Source organism: Lissotriton vulgaris, chromosome 7, assembly GCF_964263255.1.
Source record: "Lissotriton vulgaris chromosome 7, aLisVul1.2, whole genome shotgun sequence".
Lineage (NCBI taxonomy): Eukaryota > Metazoa > Chordata > Amphibia > Caudata > Salamandridae > Lissotriton > Lissotriton vulgaris.
In genome coordinates this window covers 504,849,638-504,865,219 of record NC_141695.1, presented here as the reverse complement: position 1 = coordinate 504,865,219, position 15,582 = coordinate 504,849,638, and the positions used below count along the sequence as shown (strand labels likewise).

General features: G+C 43.1%; 1 protein-coding gene across 2 annotated transcripts in view; it reads left to right on the top strand.

Moving 5' to 3' along the window:
* The window catches only part of SHISA6 (shisa family member 6), a 1,105,137-nt gene that overhangs the window by 884,023 nt on the left and 205,532 nt on the right, over positions 1-15,582 (top strand). For both annotated transcript variants that reach the window (XM_086928730.1, XM_086928729.1), the window contains exon 7: positions 4,063-4,116. In XM_086928730.1, coding sequence (XP_086784856.1) covers positions 4,063-4,116 — 54 coding nt within the window. The remainder of the gene's footprint in view (positions 1-4,062; positions 4,117-15,582) is intronic.

Here is a 15,582-nt window from a genome sequence, read left to right as displayed (position 1 = left end):
ATTGATGGATAGAATGCAGAACAATGTCATACATTCACCCTTTTACAGAGATCTGGGCCTTAATCCATAATTTTTTTGCTCACTATGCCATTCCAGTTTGGACCCAGCCATATGCAAATCAGTCTTGAACCTGTGCCCAATGGGAACAGTTCAGCCCCAACTGCCAGGCCAGGTCCTCCCTGGACTGGAAACAAGCATTCTAGGACCGGTTTTGGGCTTTCAGCCCTCATCATCCAGGATAGCTTGACTCCAGTGGCATAGAGAGCATGGGACTCACGTCCCCAAAATCGGTCCTAGGATGCTTGTTTCCAGTCCAGGGGGGACCTGGCTTGGCAGTTCGGGCTGGACTGTTCCCATGAGGAACAGGGTCAAGACTGATTTGCATATGGCCAGGTCTGAACTGGGGTGGGTAAGTGAGCTAAAGAATCGTGATGGATTTAACCCAGATCTCTTGACTGGGGTTGAATGTTTTGATTTGTTCTGCGTTCCTGCCATCAATTGTGTGTCTTTTGCTTTCAATTTCTAACAATGGCCCTTTTTAAACCCAGAATTTAAAAATCACCTCTACCAAAAGGCGTGTTCATATATTCTGAGTTCAGAGAGCCTAAACTTAATTGTTCTACCTTGTCCACATGGAAAGCTCCACGTTTAAAATGTTAGAGTGCAACGATAGGCCTATGGGACAGACAGCCTTTCAACAGTGAAAATGCACAATATTTCACAATCAGGACAAGTCACACACACCAGTACATATCCTACCTTTCCCATACACTGAACCCTGCCCATAGGGTTACTGTGGGCCTCCCATTTGGGTGCCTTACATTTAAGGAAAGGGAATATTTGGGCCTGGCAAGTGGGTGCACTTGCCAGGACAACATGGCAGTTTACAGCTGCGCATGGACACACTACTGTGGTAGGTCTGAGACACATTTACAGGGATACTCAGGTGGGTGGCACATCCAGTGCTGCAAGCCCACTAGTAGCATTTGATTTACAGGCCCTGGCACACACTATGAACTTTACTACGGACTTACCAGTAAATCAAATATACCAATCATGGATAACCAATAATTGTCACAATTTATACAGAGTATATGCATCTTAGCACTGACGAACAGTGGTAAAGTGCCCAAAAACCTATAACTAACAAAACGGGGTCAGAAAAATATGAGGCAATATGTTTGGTGGTAATCCTGGCAAAAGGGCCCGTCTAACACCGACCAAATACAATGCAGATGAACACTACTATTTTGAGCAGAGACTTTAATAGAGTCATTTCAGCTTAAGCAGATAACTGTGGGGAAAAAAATCTCCCTTCAAAGCTAGGAAAACAATGTTCATGAAAGCTAAATCCTCACACTTGACTCACAAATCCATGGTGACAAACAACGCTACCTAAACCAGGCAAGGTTGTCTGAAGCCCTCATATATATACCTGCTGCATTATTCAATACCTCTAAAGATTCATTGTCTTCTGGCCAAAGCTTTATACTTTTAATGGAATCCTGTTAACCAGGTGCCACTGCATGTGCTCTGTCCCCTAAAAACTGGTTAAATTAGTTAGAACCCTGGTTGTCATTCATGTTTAACTTACACATGAGACATGAGTATATGGTACACCATGTACCCCAGACTGGTATGTTAAATGCCACTATTGGACAGCGGCACTTATTATGCATCCACTAAATGGACAATGTAAAGCATGACTTTAAGCCTGCCAAGGTAGCCTAGCTGGGCAGCATTAAAACTTCCATTTTGACTTGTTACAATCATCCTTCTAACAACCCAAAATTGTCCTTTTAAATACTGCTAAGTCACCCCTAAAGCGGGCCTTACAAGTCCTAAAGTAGGGTGCATAGTATTTAAAGGTACACTGAAAAAGGTCCCAACCTCCTTTTTCACTGGGTTACCTTATTGCGCTTAACAAAGCAAACTTCGGATTGGAGCTAGCTAGGAAAATATTTGAACACTCATTTTTAATCAAAATCCAATGTAATGCTAAAGTCGAATTATGTCTATTTCAGAAATAGTGAGTTCAGAAAGTCACTATTTTTCAGCCTGAAGCCTCTGATAGCCTTTTCAGATTAAATTCCAAGCTGTCATGTGGCAGCCTGCTGCCCCCCTGCCAGGATGTGTGAATGGCTCCCAAGTAGAGGAACAAAGGTGCCTTGAATGGGGAGGATCTGTGACCTCCTTCTAACAGGATGACTTGGGGAATGTGCCCGCCAACTGCACAAGCTTCGAAGGGCTATCCCATATCACAGCAGTTTTAACTCGCACCCAGGCCTGCCATTTCCATTGTCCAGGTACTCAGGATGACACCAATCCCAGTGGTGGGAAAACCTGTTTCAGAACTGGTTTTGAAAGGGGGAGTTTTTCATTACCCTAGACACGTCTTAGGGGTGTGCCCAGAGCTTTGACCAGGGGTAGAAATCCATGTTAGATTTTGGCAGAGCTGTGTGCTGTGGCATTGTTCAAACCCCAACAAGTCATGTTAAAAGGGGTAGTATTGACCCTGGGAGTGTTTTCATATTGGTCAGGTAATTCCCCCTCCACAAGCTGGTGCCAGTCACTAATGTGGCATCCCTAGAAATCTTCTTCAGAACACATCTGGTCCTGAGGAAGACAGAATGAGTACCTCACCGGCTGCTGAGCCTATGGAGAGAGACCTCAGGGGCTGGGCTTTCTCCCACTTGTAACCGTGACAAAGAACTTGACAGGGTCACAAAAGCCCAGCTGGCCAGCTCTAACTCGATTTGCCCTAGACCTTGCTGGCAGCTCCTTGGAGAGTGAGTTCTAACCCCAAAGTGGTGACCAAAAAGTCCTAGACCCTTAGCAGGTGTTAGAGTGTTCTCCTCTCACCTTCACGCCTGCAAAATTGGACACTTTTTTAGAATGCTTTCTGTAGGTCACCAACGACAACTGAGACCATTGCCAAAGCCGTAGCTGCCAATGTTGAATCACAGTTCAGATTTAACTCACCAGTTTCCTGTATTGAAAGGATTTCGACTTTCAGGAAAAGTTTATGTCTAAGTCTGATCACAGTAGGACTTCAACAAGGCTGAAGCAGAAACGACATACAAATAGGATGAAATCTTCCTGTATTCAGATTCTAGACTTCGACTGTGCAGAGTTTCCGGACATCGACCATGCCAAGGTTCCCACAGGCCCCGGCATTCCCACTGAGCACCCCTGCTTTACCAGGCCGCCGTCACTGATGCAGTCTTTTGATCTAGTCTGCAGCCCCACCCATCAATGAAGAATGTTCTTCAGAAAATCTAAGTCACAAGGTAAAATTTCCCCTGGGACACACCTTTCCACCGGTTCCTGTGCCTTTGTGGCAGCAGCTCAGTCAGCCTTAACCTTTGACTTGGACCCATTCTAGCACGACCAGATGATGGCGATTACCACTTTGCCTTTTTAGGTGCTATTTTGACATAAAACTTTCAAAAATCATATCTCCAGTTCTGTAACTGTTTTTCTGTGGTTTTGTTGTCAATTAAATGTTCTCTATTTTATTTTGATTGGAGTGGGAATTTTATTGTGTTGTGTTTTCTACTTTGTAACTATTTTGGAACTGATAAATGTTTTACACATTTCTCCTACGTTTAGCCTGTCTGCCCTGTGCTCGAGCTACCAAGGGTTAAACTCGGGTTTAAATTATTGAGAACTAATTTGACTTGGTATGGAATTGTGACATTGTGAATTGCTGTCTCCAATTAATAATCTACTTTCTCACATTTACGAAATCCAAGTCATGATGTTGCAGTATATTGTATAGAGAAATATGTGACATAATATGGGACTTTAAGAAACACCATGAATTAGACCAGGTGTACAGCATTGGCAGCACTACTCTATTTCTATCTTATTATAATTAGGTTTTATTCCTCTATACATTCATCCAATTCATGCATCTTTCATGTAACAATGCCTCGACCTCAGAGCTGCAATTCAAATATTTCCTATTTATTTTTCAAAGTCACATATTTTTTGTTTAATTCACGTAGGAGTGCAAAGCCATTCATCCATTATTCAACTATCCATCTTTCATTCATATAGGGAAGAAGAGGGCAAGGCATGGCTCCACGGATGAACTCTCTACACGGATGACCGGTAAGATGATGTCTTGTTCGTCTCTGTCCTACATGAATGAGAGACGTCATGCTTCACGTTGCCATGGCTGACCAAAAGGACTGAAATGTCCTTATCTGTAGTTTGCTTTATTTTTAGAAATATTGTTTCGTCCTGGTACTGTTTTTAATTGGTTCAGTCTGCTATAATGTTATAATTTAAATAAAAGTTTGACAACATTTGGACATAGCCCCTTTACTGAAAAACTGATAACAAATTATAGTTGCCATAAACTCATGCAAAAACTAAGTAAGAAATACCTCTCTTTTTGAAAACAAAATCAAAATAAGTATGGATGTTGCTCCTTGTCTAAAACAAAAAACCCAACGACAAGCAGCTGCAAGCAGCATCACTTTACTTCTTATACCGGATTGTGGAATTGTAGTTACCTCAGCTCTGTTTCCTGTACTGGTCATCATTGTCTGCACCCATTGACGGGTTGCTCTCCTAAACACTGGCTTCATTTGCGCGTGTGGGTGCAAATAGGGGCAGATTAACAAGCCCCTTGCATCATGTTTACGACATAGTTGCGTTTCTCCTGCGTCGTAAACAATGCGCCTCCATGCGACAGATTTACAACGTGGTGCATCTAGTGAGATGCGTCATGTTGTAAAGCCCTGCGCCACATTATACCTGCGTCAGGTATAATGTATGCAGGGTGGGCGTTCCGTCGCTAGGAAGCCCCGTAAAAGTGACGCAGGAAATCTACGAGATTTCACTGAGTCACTTTTACGTCCATGCTGCGTCAAAACTCTGCGACTGCTTGATGCAGGCGTAAGGAGTGACGCAGTATGTTAGGCATGGGGCGCACATGAGCATTGCTGGAGTTACGACACGACTCCAGAAATGTGCTGCCCTTACGCCAGAAGATGCGACACACATCTCACTATCCTTGCACCACGGTGTGTCGCATTGTAAATGCGATGCATTTGTGGTGGCGCAAGGGTATTCTTGCATGTCGCATCTTTATTGGCGCATACCTGGTGATATGCAGGGATGCACCTGTCCTCGTAAATCTGCCCTTCAGTTCCTATAGTTCGAGCTGCCCTGCCCTGTCTTTGCCACCTTCGTGTGGACTATTGATCACAGGAAGCCGCTATCACTGACACTTGTAGAATGCACTGCTTCCACTTGTCCCCTTGCAGCTTCCTGACCTTAGGTGCTGACAAAAACAAGCCTGCTCCCAAATCCACTCCAATGAAAGAGCAGTTGAAGCTTAGGGATTGGGGAGATCCTACCTACACTGACAACTAGGTAATATCTAAGGGCTATCCGGATTGCCGTCTTGCCAAAACTTGACATCAGGGTGGCCTATCTGAGCCTCCTATTCAATGTTGTGGTTTTGATAGATTCTTTGGTTAACCAACTTTATATCTTTTTCTCCTCACCAAGCGCATGTGCTTTAAATAACAATTAAAAGACTTTTAAATATGCATGCACTCTATGTTCATGTTGACTGGGGGGGGGGGGGCGAAATTGCGCACATGTTTTTGTACAAAATTGGAAGACTTTCCCTGACAATGATCTGTGGCGCACAAATTACTGCTCGCGGTTACCTGCGTAGAAATTATACACAGGTTGTTGTTTTGAATGGGGGAGTCCTGGCAGATATCTGCTAAGTGCCTTTGGTGGTCGTCCGCATGCAAATTGTACCCAGTGTATGTTCTCTGGTAGAAATGCAGGTTCGATTACTACTGAATGAGTTGGGTGGTCATCGTGCTGACATTTCTGACTCAAACCAAGCTCCCACATGTAAAAATTGTTCTAAAAAGAATAAGAAAAACTAATATCATGCAAAATATTTGAAACCCAATATTTGAGGTGTATGTGTCATTATCCTAGCATAAAACGTTACCGGGCTGATTGTTGACCTCAAAACAGATACGAAGTAGACGTGGCTCACGGCCTTGTGGTTTTGCATGACAATAGGATATTAGTCAATCACTTTGTTAATGCAGACACAACTCTCTACTAGTCACAGACATCCAAGGTGCAATATAAGGCGGAAATTCTGCAGCTCTTTCAGACTGTAGTAAGTCTATTCGGCAGGGATGAGGGAGACACGTCTTTGAATCGTTTCTTTGATGCAGGACATGCGACAGAGGCAGTGGGAAGGCTTCTTTAGGCACGTACATCAAGATTTATGTTAACTGGCGCATCCCCAGGGATGCGCCAGTTAACATGCGCCATAGTGCGCCACAGCTCCGCCACCCATGGTGCGCCGCATTTATAATGCGGCGCACCATGGTGCAAAAACGGCACAGATGCGTGACGCATCTGTGCCGGAAATGTGGCGCATTGCTGGAGTTGCGTCGCAAGCGCGACGCAACTCCAGCAAGGCTCGGGGTGCCCCATCTACACAATGCTGCATCAAGACCTATGCCTGCTTCAAGCAGGCGCAGGGTTTTGACGCAGCATTGGCCTGAAAGTGACTGAGTGAAATCTCATAGATTTTACTCAGCCACTTTCAGGAGGCGTTCCTGCGCAGGAACGCCCCCCCCCCCCGACACAGGAACGCCTCCTTATGGCGCAGGGCTTTACAACGTGACGCATCTCCTAGATGCGTCACGTTGTAAATAGGGCACATTGTTTGTGCCGCAGTTGCGTCAAATAAAGTGACGCAATTGCGGCACAAGGGCATCATAAATCTGCCCCCATGTGCACAATGCTGCGTCAAGACCTACGCCTGCTTCAAGCAGGCGCAGGGTTTTGACTCAGCATTGCCCTGAAAGTGACTGAGTGAAATCTCATAGATTTCACTCAGCCACTTTCAGGAGGCGTTCCTGCGCAGGAACGCCCCCCACTGCGCAGGAACGCCTCCTTATGGCGCAGTGCTTTACAACGTGACGCATCTCCTAGATGCGTCACGTTGTAAATAGGGTGCATTGTTTGCGCCGCAGTTGCGTCAAATAAAGTGACGCAATTGCGGCGCAACGGCCTCATAAATCTGCCCCGTAGTATTAATGGGGCACGTGTTTACATACAGTTTAGAAACATTCCCTCTCTTAAAGTTTTTTATGCCTGCTAATCCTCTAGGTTATTAATCACCTACAATGTGGAGGAACTGAAAGGAAACGTTGAGATCCCTTTTTCTATCCAGAAATGGTCCTTTTGTGACTGTACTGCTGTTCAGCTTGCTCCCTGCCAGCAGCGAACTTTGAATGTATAATTTATCCCCTCTGCTGTAAAAAAGAATAATTGTAGGTTTATAGCAGTGTGGCATCGTTGACACGCTTGGGGTAGTTTACAATGGCGCGGTTTCTTGCCAAGACACATGGGGCCTCAGGACCAACTGGCCTGGTGGGCCGTGCACAGCATCTTTTCTTCCAAGGAGAGGCAGCGTGGGGGGTTTCTGTGCTGCCACTGAATGGGGCTTTGAGGCTGCGATTAATTTAGCTGCTGAGTTTGTTAACAGGGGACCATTTTCAGTGTTTCTTAGAGAGACCAAGGACCATGATGTTCTGACAATTTAAAAAGGGCATGATTAATGTACCTACTGGACGTATTTTGTGTTGAGAAGCTAGCTGTGACTTAATGTTGCTCAGAATGTGGTGTTGGAAGTTTGCACACTTCAAAAATGGCACATTTTCTGTAGAACTACAAATATCCATTGGTAGAGAATACAGGGATGTTGCCACCTTGCCCATGTTCTTTGGTGTGGATTACTAGGCGATTTTAACTTCAGTACCTGCCACTTTATCTGAAGCAAAAAGTTACCATAAATGCAGAGACTGATATATCCCTCATGATTAGGGCTCCCTATTTTCCTTTTTTACTGATATTTACAGATAAATACAGACAAAAAACCATTCATTTTCCTGTCTGTATTGATTTTTAAATGCAGATAAAGGTGGAAATTGTGTTGTTTTTAAGTGATTCTAAGTGCTGTCAGCCATGACTGCCAGGCCAATAGCTGTGGGGATTCACAGGCAAGGGGATTAAAGAAATATAGGGAGTTTAGTAAAGAGTCTTAAACAGCAGTAGATTTGCACAACCTTGATACTAAAATGTACATATTTTCTTACAAGTGCATATTTTACCATCGGAAGGTGTATACATCATTGAACGTTTAGGCAGGAGTTCACATTAACTGGTTAAATAAATGGAGAAATTATACACATTTCAGTTTCATTTTTTCACAAAAGCTATTATAAATAAGGATACATTCAGATAAAATTAGCAAAAATTAAATATCGATAAAAACAGACGGAAATGACAAAAATATAAATACCATAAAACCTGGAACCCTACTTATGATTCAGTTAAAGTTCTGGGGTTAGTTGTATGCTAGCAGAAAATGATAATATTCAAGCTACTATCCCATAAAATCTATGACAACCAGCTGTGCTGTGCTGATGCACAGACATCAGTAATAAAAAGCAATTTACCTAGTCACCTTTTAATAAGAATAACGTGCTGTTCTCCTGAAAACAAGTATTTAACAGTTCTCTAGCCTTGGTCCTTGAGTCAACAGTATCATCTGCTTTGATAAATATTGAGAAATGGATTTTCATGTGATCTATCATTTTTCGCAGATTTTCTATGCTCTTGCTTATTACTTTGGCAGAAAATTAGATGCTAATAAGATGCTTTTCTAGGCTAGAGGATTGATATAAAGGCTTCACACACTGCAAATTCTCAATTAATTAAATGTGTCACATTAAAACCCAATGCACACTGTCTAAATATGAGAGTTGATTCTGTAATCCTTCTATCTGCTGTTTAAAATGTAGATGAGATGCAGATTTTCTCAGAAAAAATTCACAGCGATTGTGTATTGTAATTCTCTTGTACATAAACATGACAGGACAAGTGATTTGGTTACAATTAAATAAGCATCCTTGACTGGTGGCAAAGCACAGCCATGACTCAAGCACTGATGAAACAGCTACAGGTGAGTGACAGGGCGGTGATCCAGGCTGGCGGGCTAGTTAACCACTGTAAGCCTGTTACATTGGCTTCGTCTGGTATCTACATCCAAAGCAATTAACAACCAGTTTTAAAGACCACTCAAGTATTCAAGGTATCGACAAAGATGGTTAACCGCAGAAAAGTAGGACCACAACAAATGCCAGCTTTAGAAAACACTTTGCGCTTTGTTTGAAAAAAAAACACCTGTTCATATAAACCTATGGTAAAATAAAAAAATGAACAAAAATCTGTGGAGTATCAATGTGATGCGTTGTCTTGCAATTCTGTTTTTTTCTAATGCTATGGTTTATTACTTGCCTTTTGTTCACAATTTACTTTTGATATGTCTGTTTTGGTGATGATAATTAGGGGGAGAGCAGTAAAAGGGTGTTTTCTACCACTAGTTAGTCCTCGGTGAAGCCTTAGCTTAAGGGGTGCTACAGTAGCCAAACACCTAGTGCTCGGTGGAGTGTATTGCACAAGCTGCTTAGTGGTTGTCCAGTGCTGATGTGGCAGTTTTTGAAGTAGCATTTTCTCTGACTGACGAGTAAATGTGACAATGTATGGTACACTCTGAAAACGACATCTGACTTTAGTCAGCCAGTGAGAAAGCACGCAGGCCGGGCGGTACAGTCAGAGCGATGAGGGGCCTGTGACAAACACCTACTAGGAACCAAGAGCCGGCAGCTGCTGAGCTGGGTGAATACCGGGCAACGATTGGGCCCTTGGTTTGAAGCGAGCAATTGGAGGGGGTCCCCTAGGTGCGCTGCAAGGATATAAGGTGTGCCCCCCCTTAAGAGTACATGTGCCTTCGCCGATGGCCCACCGACCCACACCTGTAATGCAGGCATCCAGATGTGGATAGTAGATGGGCACAGGCATCAGTAACTCCTCTGAATCCATCCAGACTACTATGCTACTCATCCGCGACTGGATGAATAGCAATCGCTTAAAACTTAATCCTGACAAGAAGGAAGTGATCCTAACGGGGGGATCCCTTCCGTCCTCTTGGAGTCCTCTCTTTTGGCCAAAGGAACTAGGACAGACTCCCACCCCGTCCTTCTCTGCCAAAACTTTGGGGGTAACAATTAACAGCGATCTCACAATGAAGACCCAAATTGGCTGTGTGATCTCAAAGTGCTTCTTCCAGTTGATAAAAATAAGAAAAATCAGTAGATTCCTCACACAGGAAGCTATAATACAGGTAGTCTTAGCTATGGTAATATTCCACATACGCTACGCCAATTCCCTATACTTTGGCATTTCAGCCTACCTAATCTATCAACTACAATTGGTGCAGAACCAGGCAGCAAGACAGACTTTTCAGCAAAATAGGCGTAAACATGTCCAGCTCTTTATGAGGTAGTTACACTGGCTACCTATTACTCAGAGATGCTCCTTCAAGGTGGGATGTATCATCTTTAAATACCTGAATGGCAGGAGCCCTAAATTTGTTGACAGTCTCATTCAAAGGCACAATTCTACACGCAATCTGTGATCTGTTCACATGTATCTTTTATCTACTTCCTCTTTTAAACTGAAGCGCTTCGGTGGAACGAGGTTCACCGTACTAGGCCCCAGATACTGGAACTCCCTGCCTCTCGAAATTCGATCCTGTACAGATCTTACGAGTTTTAGGAGGTTCCTTAAGACATGGCTGTTTAGACAGGCATATGAATAAAACCCCTGGACTCTGCACCCCTCAGAGTAGCGCCATGAAACCAACTTGGTGTACGTGCCCTTTATAAGCAATATTTAACATACCATAACAGGCATGGTGGGGGCAGCGCAAAGTGACAGCATAGGGAGCCCAGTAGCCAAAAGTGGAGCAGCTCAAGCTCATGCCCTTGGGATGCCTTACGGCAAGGGCACGAGCAGCAGGCTATGGTTCAGCATGGGGTCAGCAAAAGTCGGACTTGGCATTTACACTCCGGGTTAGGCATGAGGGCCGCCCACAACACTTGGCAGCAAGGTATAAACTAGAGGACGCCAGAAAAGTGCTAGACCCTTGCTTAGAAGGGGTAGTTGCCAGAGAAGTGCTAGACCAATGCTGAGAAGGGGCATTTTCTCAGGGCACTGCCACAAGGTGCTGGTATGGACTAAGGACTGGACTTGAGCTAATGACTATTTGGGCAATGATGACATTATGCTCGGTTAAACTTGAACTGTGTGTGTTGATCATTCAATAATGTGAATACAGAGAAGTTGTTGCCGTTTTGCATAATTGTAGGTATTAAAATGCAGGAAACTGGTAATCCTTGAAAGCATTTATTAGTAGAGAAACCACCAACAGGTCAAATCATCATCTTGCCCATGGAATGAATGACCCATCACAATCCATGAGGCCGTCTTCTGGTGAACAATTCCACGATCCTTGAGAAAAGCATGCATTTCATGTGAAGTAAATTGCACCCCGTTATCTGTGACTAAATACTTTGGAATTCCCTCTGACTCAAAGACATCTTTCAAGAATTCAGTCACAGTCCTGGTGTTGTCGACACCCACACACTTGGAGACTACCAACTTGGAAGTGTGAAAAACCAGAAGAAGGAAAAAACTTTTATGAGTGGGCATAAGTTCCAAAGGACCAATTATTTCCAGTTTCAATTTAGACCACACTGCATCTGGAACCTCCACTGGGGACAAGGGAGTATGATTCGTGACATGCGATTTATCATTAGTGGCACACAAAAGGCAATCCTTGACTAAATCCTCAATCATGTGATCCATGCCAGGCCACCAATACCTCTCCCTGGCACATGCTTTAGTAAGACTACTCCCAAGATGTCCTTCATGAGCTAAGTTGACAATGTTAACTCTAAGTTCAGCAGGCGGAACCACTCTATCACCTCTCATGTGATTACCACACCAGAATGTCAGATCATTCCTCACTGCCCAGAATAGTCTTAGATCAAAGTCAAGATTTTTATAATTTGGCCAACCCTTAGAGATAACAACTTTGGGGGTTGTCCCAATACTTTGGGCATGAACCCCCGTAAGTAAGTGGACTGATATCAGGAGAGAGAAGTGTCACATTATCTATGCCAACTTTTTCGTCCCACTTATTATTATCAATCAAGGCAAAGGGCGAACCACAGTCAGCCATGACATCAAACTCTCGTCCATTCACTCCAATGTTACACAGTGGCATATTAATTTTCCCAGAGTCAACATCACCATCACCACCACTGACATTTAAAACAACAATGGTACGAATTGTCTCAGGAGTGCTTTCAGTCACACGTCCCTTCCCAGAGGATCTACAAATACGAGCATAATGCCCCTTTATACCACACTTTTTACATACAGATCCTTTGGCATAGCAGTTAGGATAATTTGATAAATGAAAATAACTTCCACATCTAAAACATCTCCCTCCTTGTTTGTCACTGGTGTTTTTCTCATGAAAGTCACGTTCTGGATAGCGTTGTTGTACATCACGTTTAGGGCATGACTGAGTATCTCTGTCAGAGCTGCGCCCAACATGTGTGTTAATTTTCACTCCCTCTTCCTTTAGTGTTCAAAGAAACTCTGGCAAAACCATCAAGGAGTCCCTCACAATTGTCAGTATCAGACAAATCATGACCATCAGTGAAGGGCATCTGAACTCTTGGTTGGAGGGCATTCAGAGGTGTCTCATCAGGATGGTGTTGGATTTTGAATAGACAGCATTGCCTTTGTGCTAGAAAATCTGACCTGAAAGTAGATTATTAATTCTTTAACAGCCATGTTCCAACTATGATTTCCCTGTTCGGGCGGCTTAGATTAGGGCCTGGCTTCGGTTACCGCTGCTTATAAAGAGTCTGAAAATCAAAATCTTCAGTTATTTCTGAAGAATGAATCTAGTAAAATCTCTTTACATTTGTTTCCAAATCTAGTACTCCTCCCATCTGAATGATGAAGTGGGACCGCCTATATTTGTTACTTCTGTGTGGCAGCATAGTCATTCTGCCGAGCGTGAGCCTGAATTGTATCTGGCTGCCTGTGATGAGGAGTGCCTCCTAATGCTGTAAGAACCCTCGGCATGACGTTGCAATCAGAGTCCAACTTCAGTCCAAGGCATCTGCTTTTCTGGAAATAAAACCTCAAGACAATTCTAGTCAAACTCAACGCATTGGAGAGATTCTGGAAACGGCCATTGATAGCGACTGGGCAGATGTTGGAACTTGATGTTCCCCCGACTAAAACTCTAGAGCTTTTCATAGCGGCCAGAAGCCTCGAGAGGATGCTGGATGTGGGAGACTTGCTGTGTTTGGTGCAACATTGAAGTTGCTTGTTGGGCCGCACACATTGGGTCGTTTATGGTGAAAGATATAAATGGCTCTTCATAAATATATCTTTCAAGCTTAGACAAACTGAAACTTCCACCGAAGGTGCGATAGTGATCATCCTTTAAATATTTTGAGACTGGTTAATTTCTGGTGTTGTCAGTCATCAGTGCTTAGTTAGTATATGAATGAGTGCTGGTGTCCAAAGCTCCGCTCTGGCGGTGCTCCTAAAAACTTGTGTGCCAAATACCACAGCTGTATGGTCTTGAATTTGACTGGGCCCTCTTTAATCCACGACCATGCACCCCCTGCTACTTTATCTCACTGTTGCAGATCTCTGATTTCGCTGTTTGTGCCGTTTCTCCTATCTTTCTCTCCCCATCCAACCTCCCGTTCGTTTTTTATGTTTTGGTTTCTTCTCTTGCTCAGGTCAGTATCTGATGGCGAACAATGTATTTCAGCTCCCAAAAAAAGGTGCTTATGGGCCCCATTGGTAACCACCTGCTCGAATTAAGCACTGGGCCTGCTGTATATACTTGATATAGGAATGATGTGTGAATAGTTGTTGGCCTACCTTTGTTTGTTATTTCTGTCTAGCTTTCTCTCTCTTTCATTCCTGGGGTTGGTGCAAGACAGAGCAGTGCCACAAAACTGTCCGAAGGCAATCAGAAGCAGAGCTAGTGAGTGATCTGAATTGCGAAGTTAGGGATGTTGTGTGCCAAAAGGTCAGGGCATACATCTCTACTGTTTGCAGACTTCGCATATCTGGAGGCGTACAACGACTCGGGTTAAATTTGCAATCACCTTGATGTTTTGATAATGCTAATCAAAAATGATCCACACACTGTATTACATTTATCAACTGTAGGGTTTTAGATTTAAATGGGGGAAACACGACTGATGCTAAACAAATATATTCAATTGCAGTAAACTCATTTAACGGTAACAATATCAAATACAATTCAATTCTTTATTATGTTTTGGAACTCCGAGGAGATCCGCATAAAAACCATACACAATACAAGACCCATTCAATGCAAAAAAGGCATCTACAATGTTTACAAAAATGCAGAGTAATCAGACTCACATACTACAAAAGCCATCAATAAATAGCAAAAAAACTTTTAAAAAAGTTAAAAATATTAAAACAGAAGAATTCATTTGGGGGATTATACAATGCAAGTAAGAAAGAGTTAGCATTTAAAATACCCAATTGCAAACATACGTATCTTAACCACTTACGCCGAAATGGGCGCAATACTGGGCATATGAAGAGAACGTGCAAGCGATCCTGGGTGGACAAGTTGCAAAAATTACAAATTGCAGGAGCACCATACCACTTTGCCAATAGATTGTTTAATGGCAACAAATCCTGTCTTAGGAGAAACCAAAATCGCTGAATGCCATGTGGTAGAATCCAGGAGACATAAGGTTGCATAGCTTTCCTAACATACAAATCAGTAAGATGGTTAGCTCCCTTCTTAGAATAAATAGCCTCCTTGTCCATTTTAAAGCTAAGATCCCAAGATGCCTCTTTCAAAAGAGATTTTAACTGTGCAGCGGAAACATTAAAAAGAGTGCTCTCTTCCAATTGGAGAAGGGCGGCCGCCTTTCTGAAATTCTTAACAATTTGCGAGTACTCCTTTAAGCTGTCCAACAGTTCAGCCTTCATAAGATTTCTTAATGAACCCATTTCTCCTCTAGCCAAACTGGCAACCCACTGTACTACAGCAGCTAGGCCCTGCACCCAGCTACTGCGAAGGCCATATTCAAGTCTGCAGGCAGCCGCTGAGCAAGCAGTGTTAAGAGAGGATATAGATCTTAATAACTTCCCTTCTGTAAAAAATCCCATTGCCTTAAATCAACCAATTCCATTCCATACAAAAGGGAAGATGGGATTTTTTCCCTAAAGACTTCCAGTAGGCAATCGAAATGTCTTCTCCCCATGGCTGAATATAATGCGCTCAAGCCTTTTCCCTGAGACAAAGCTTTGCGGGTGTTGTTATCGGTGTGGGGCTTGTCACTCAAATTATTGGAAATGATTTTTCCTAAAAAGACATAAGTCTTTACCACCTCCAATTTATGGTCACCAACTGTCCAAACAAAGTTCTTATACTTTAACTTTTTTCTCCCTGCGATACACATAATTTTGCTTTTTGTTGCATTTATCCTCAATTAATGGGCTTCGGTAAAAAGATGTAATGCATGAAGACGATTGGCAAACCCTTTATGCGTGATAGATCCAGTATTATAATATCATCTGCATATA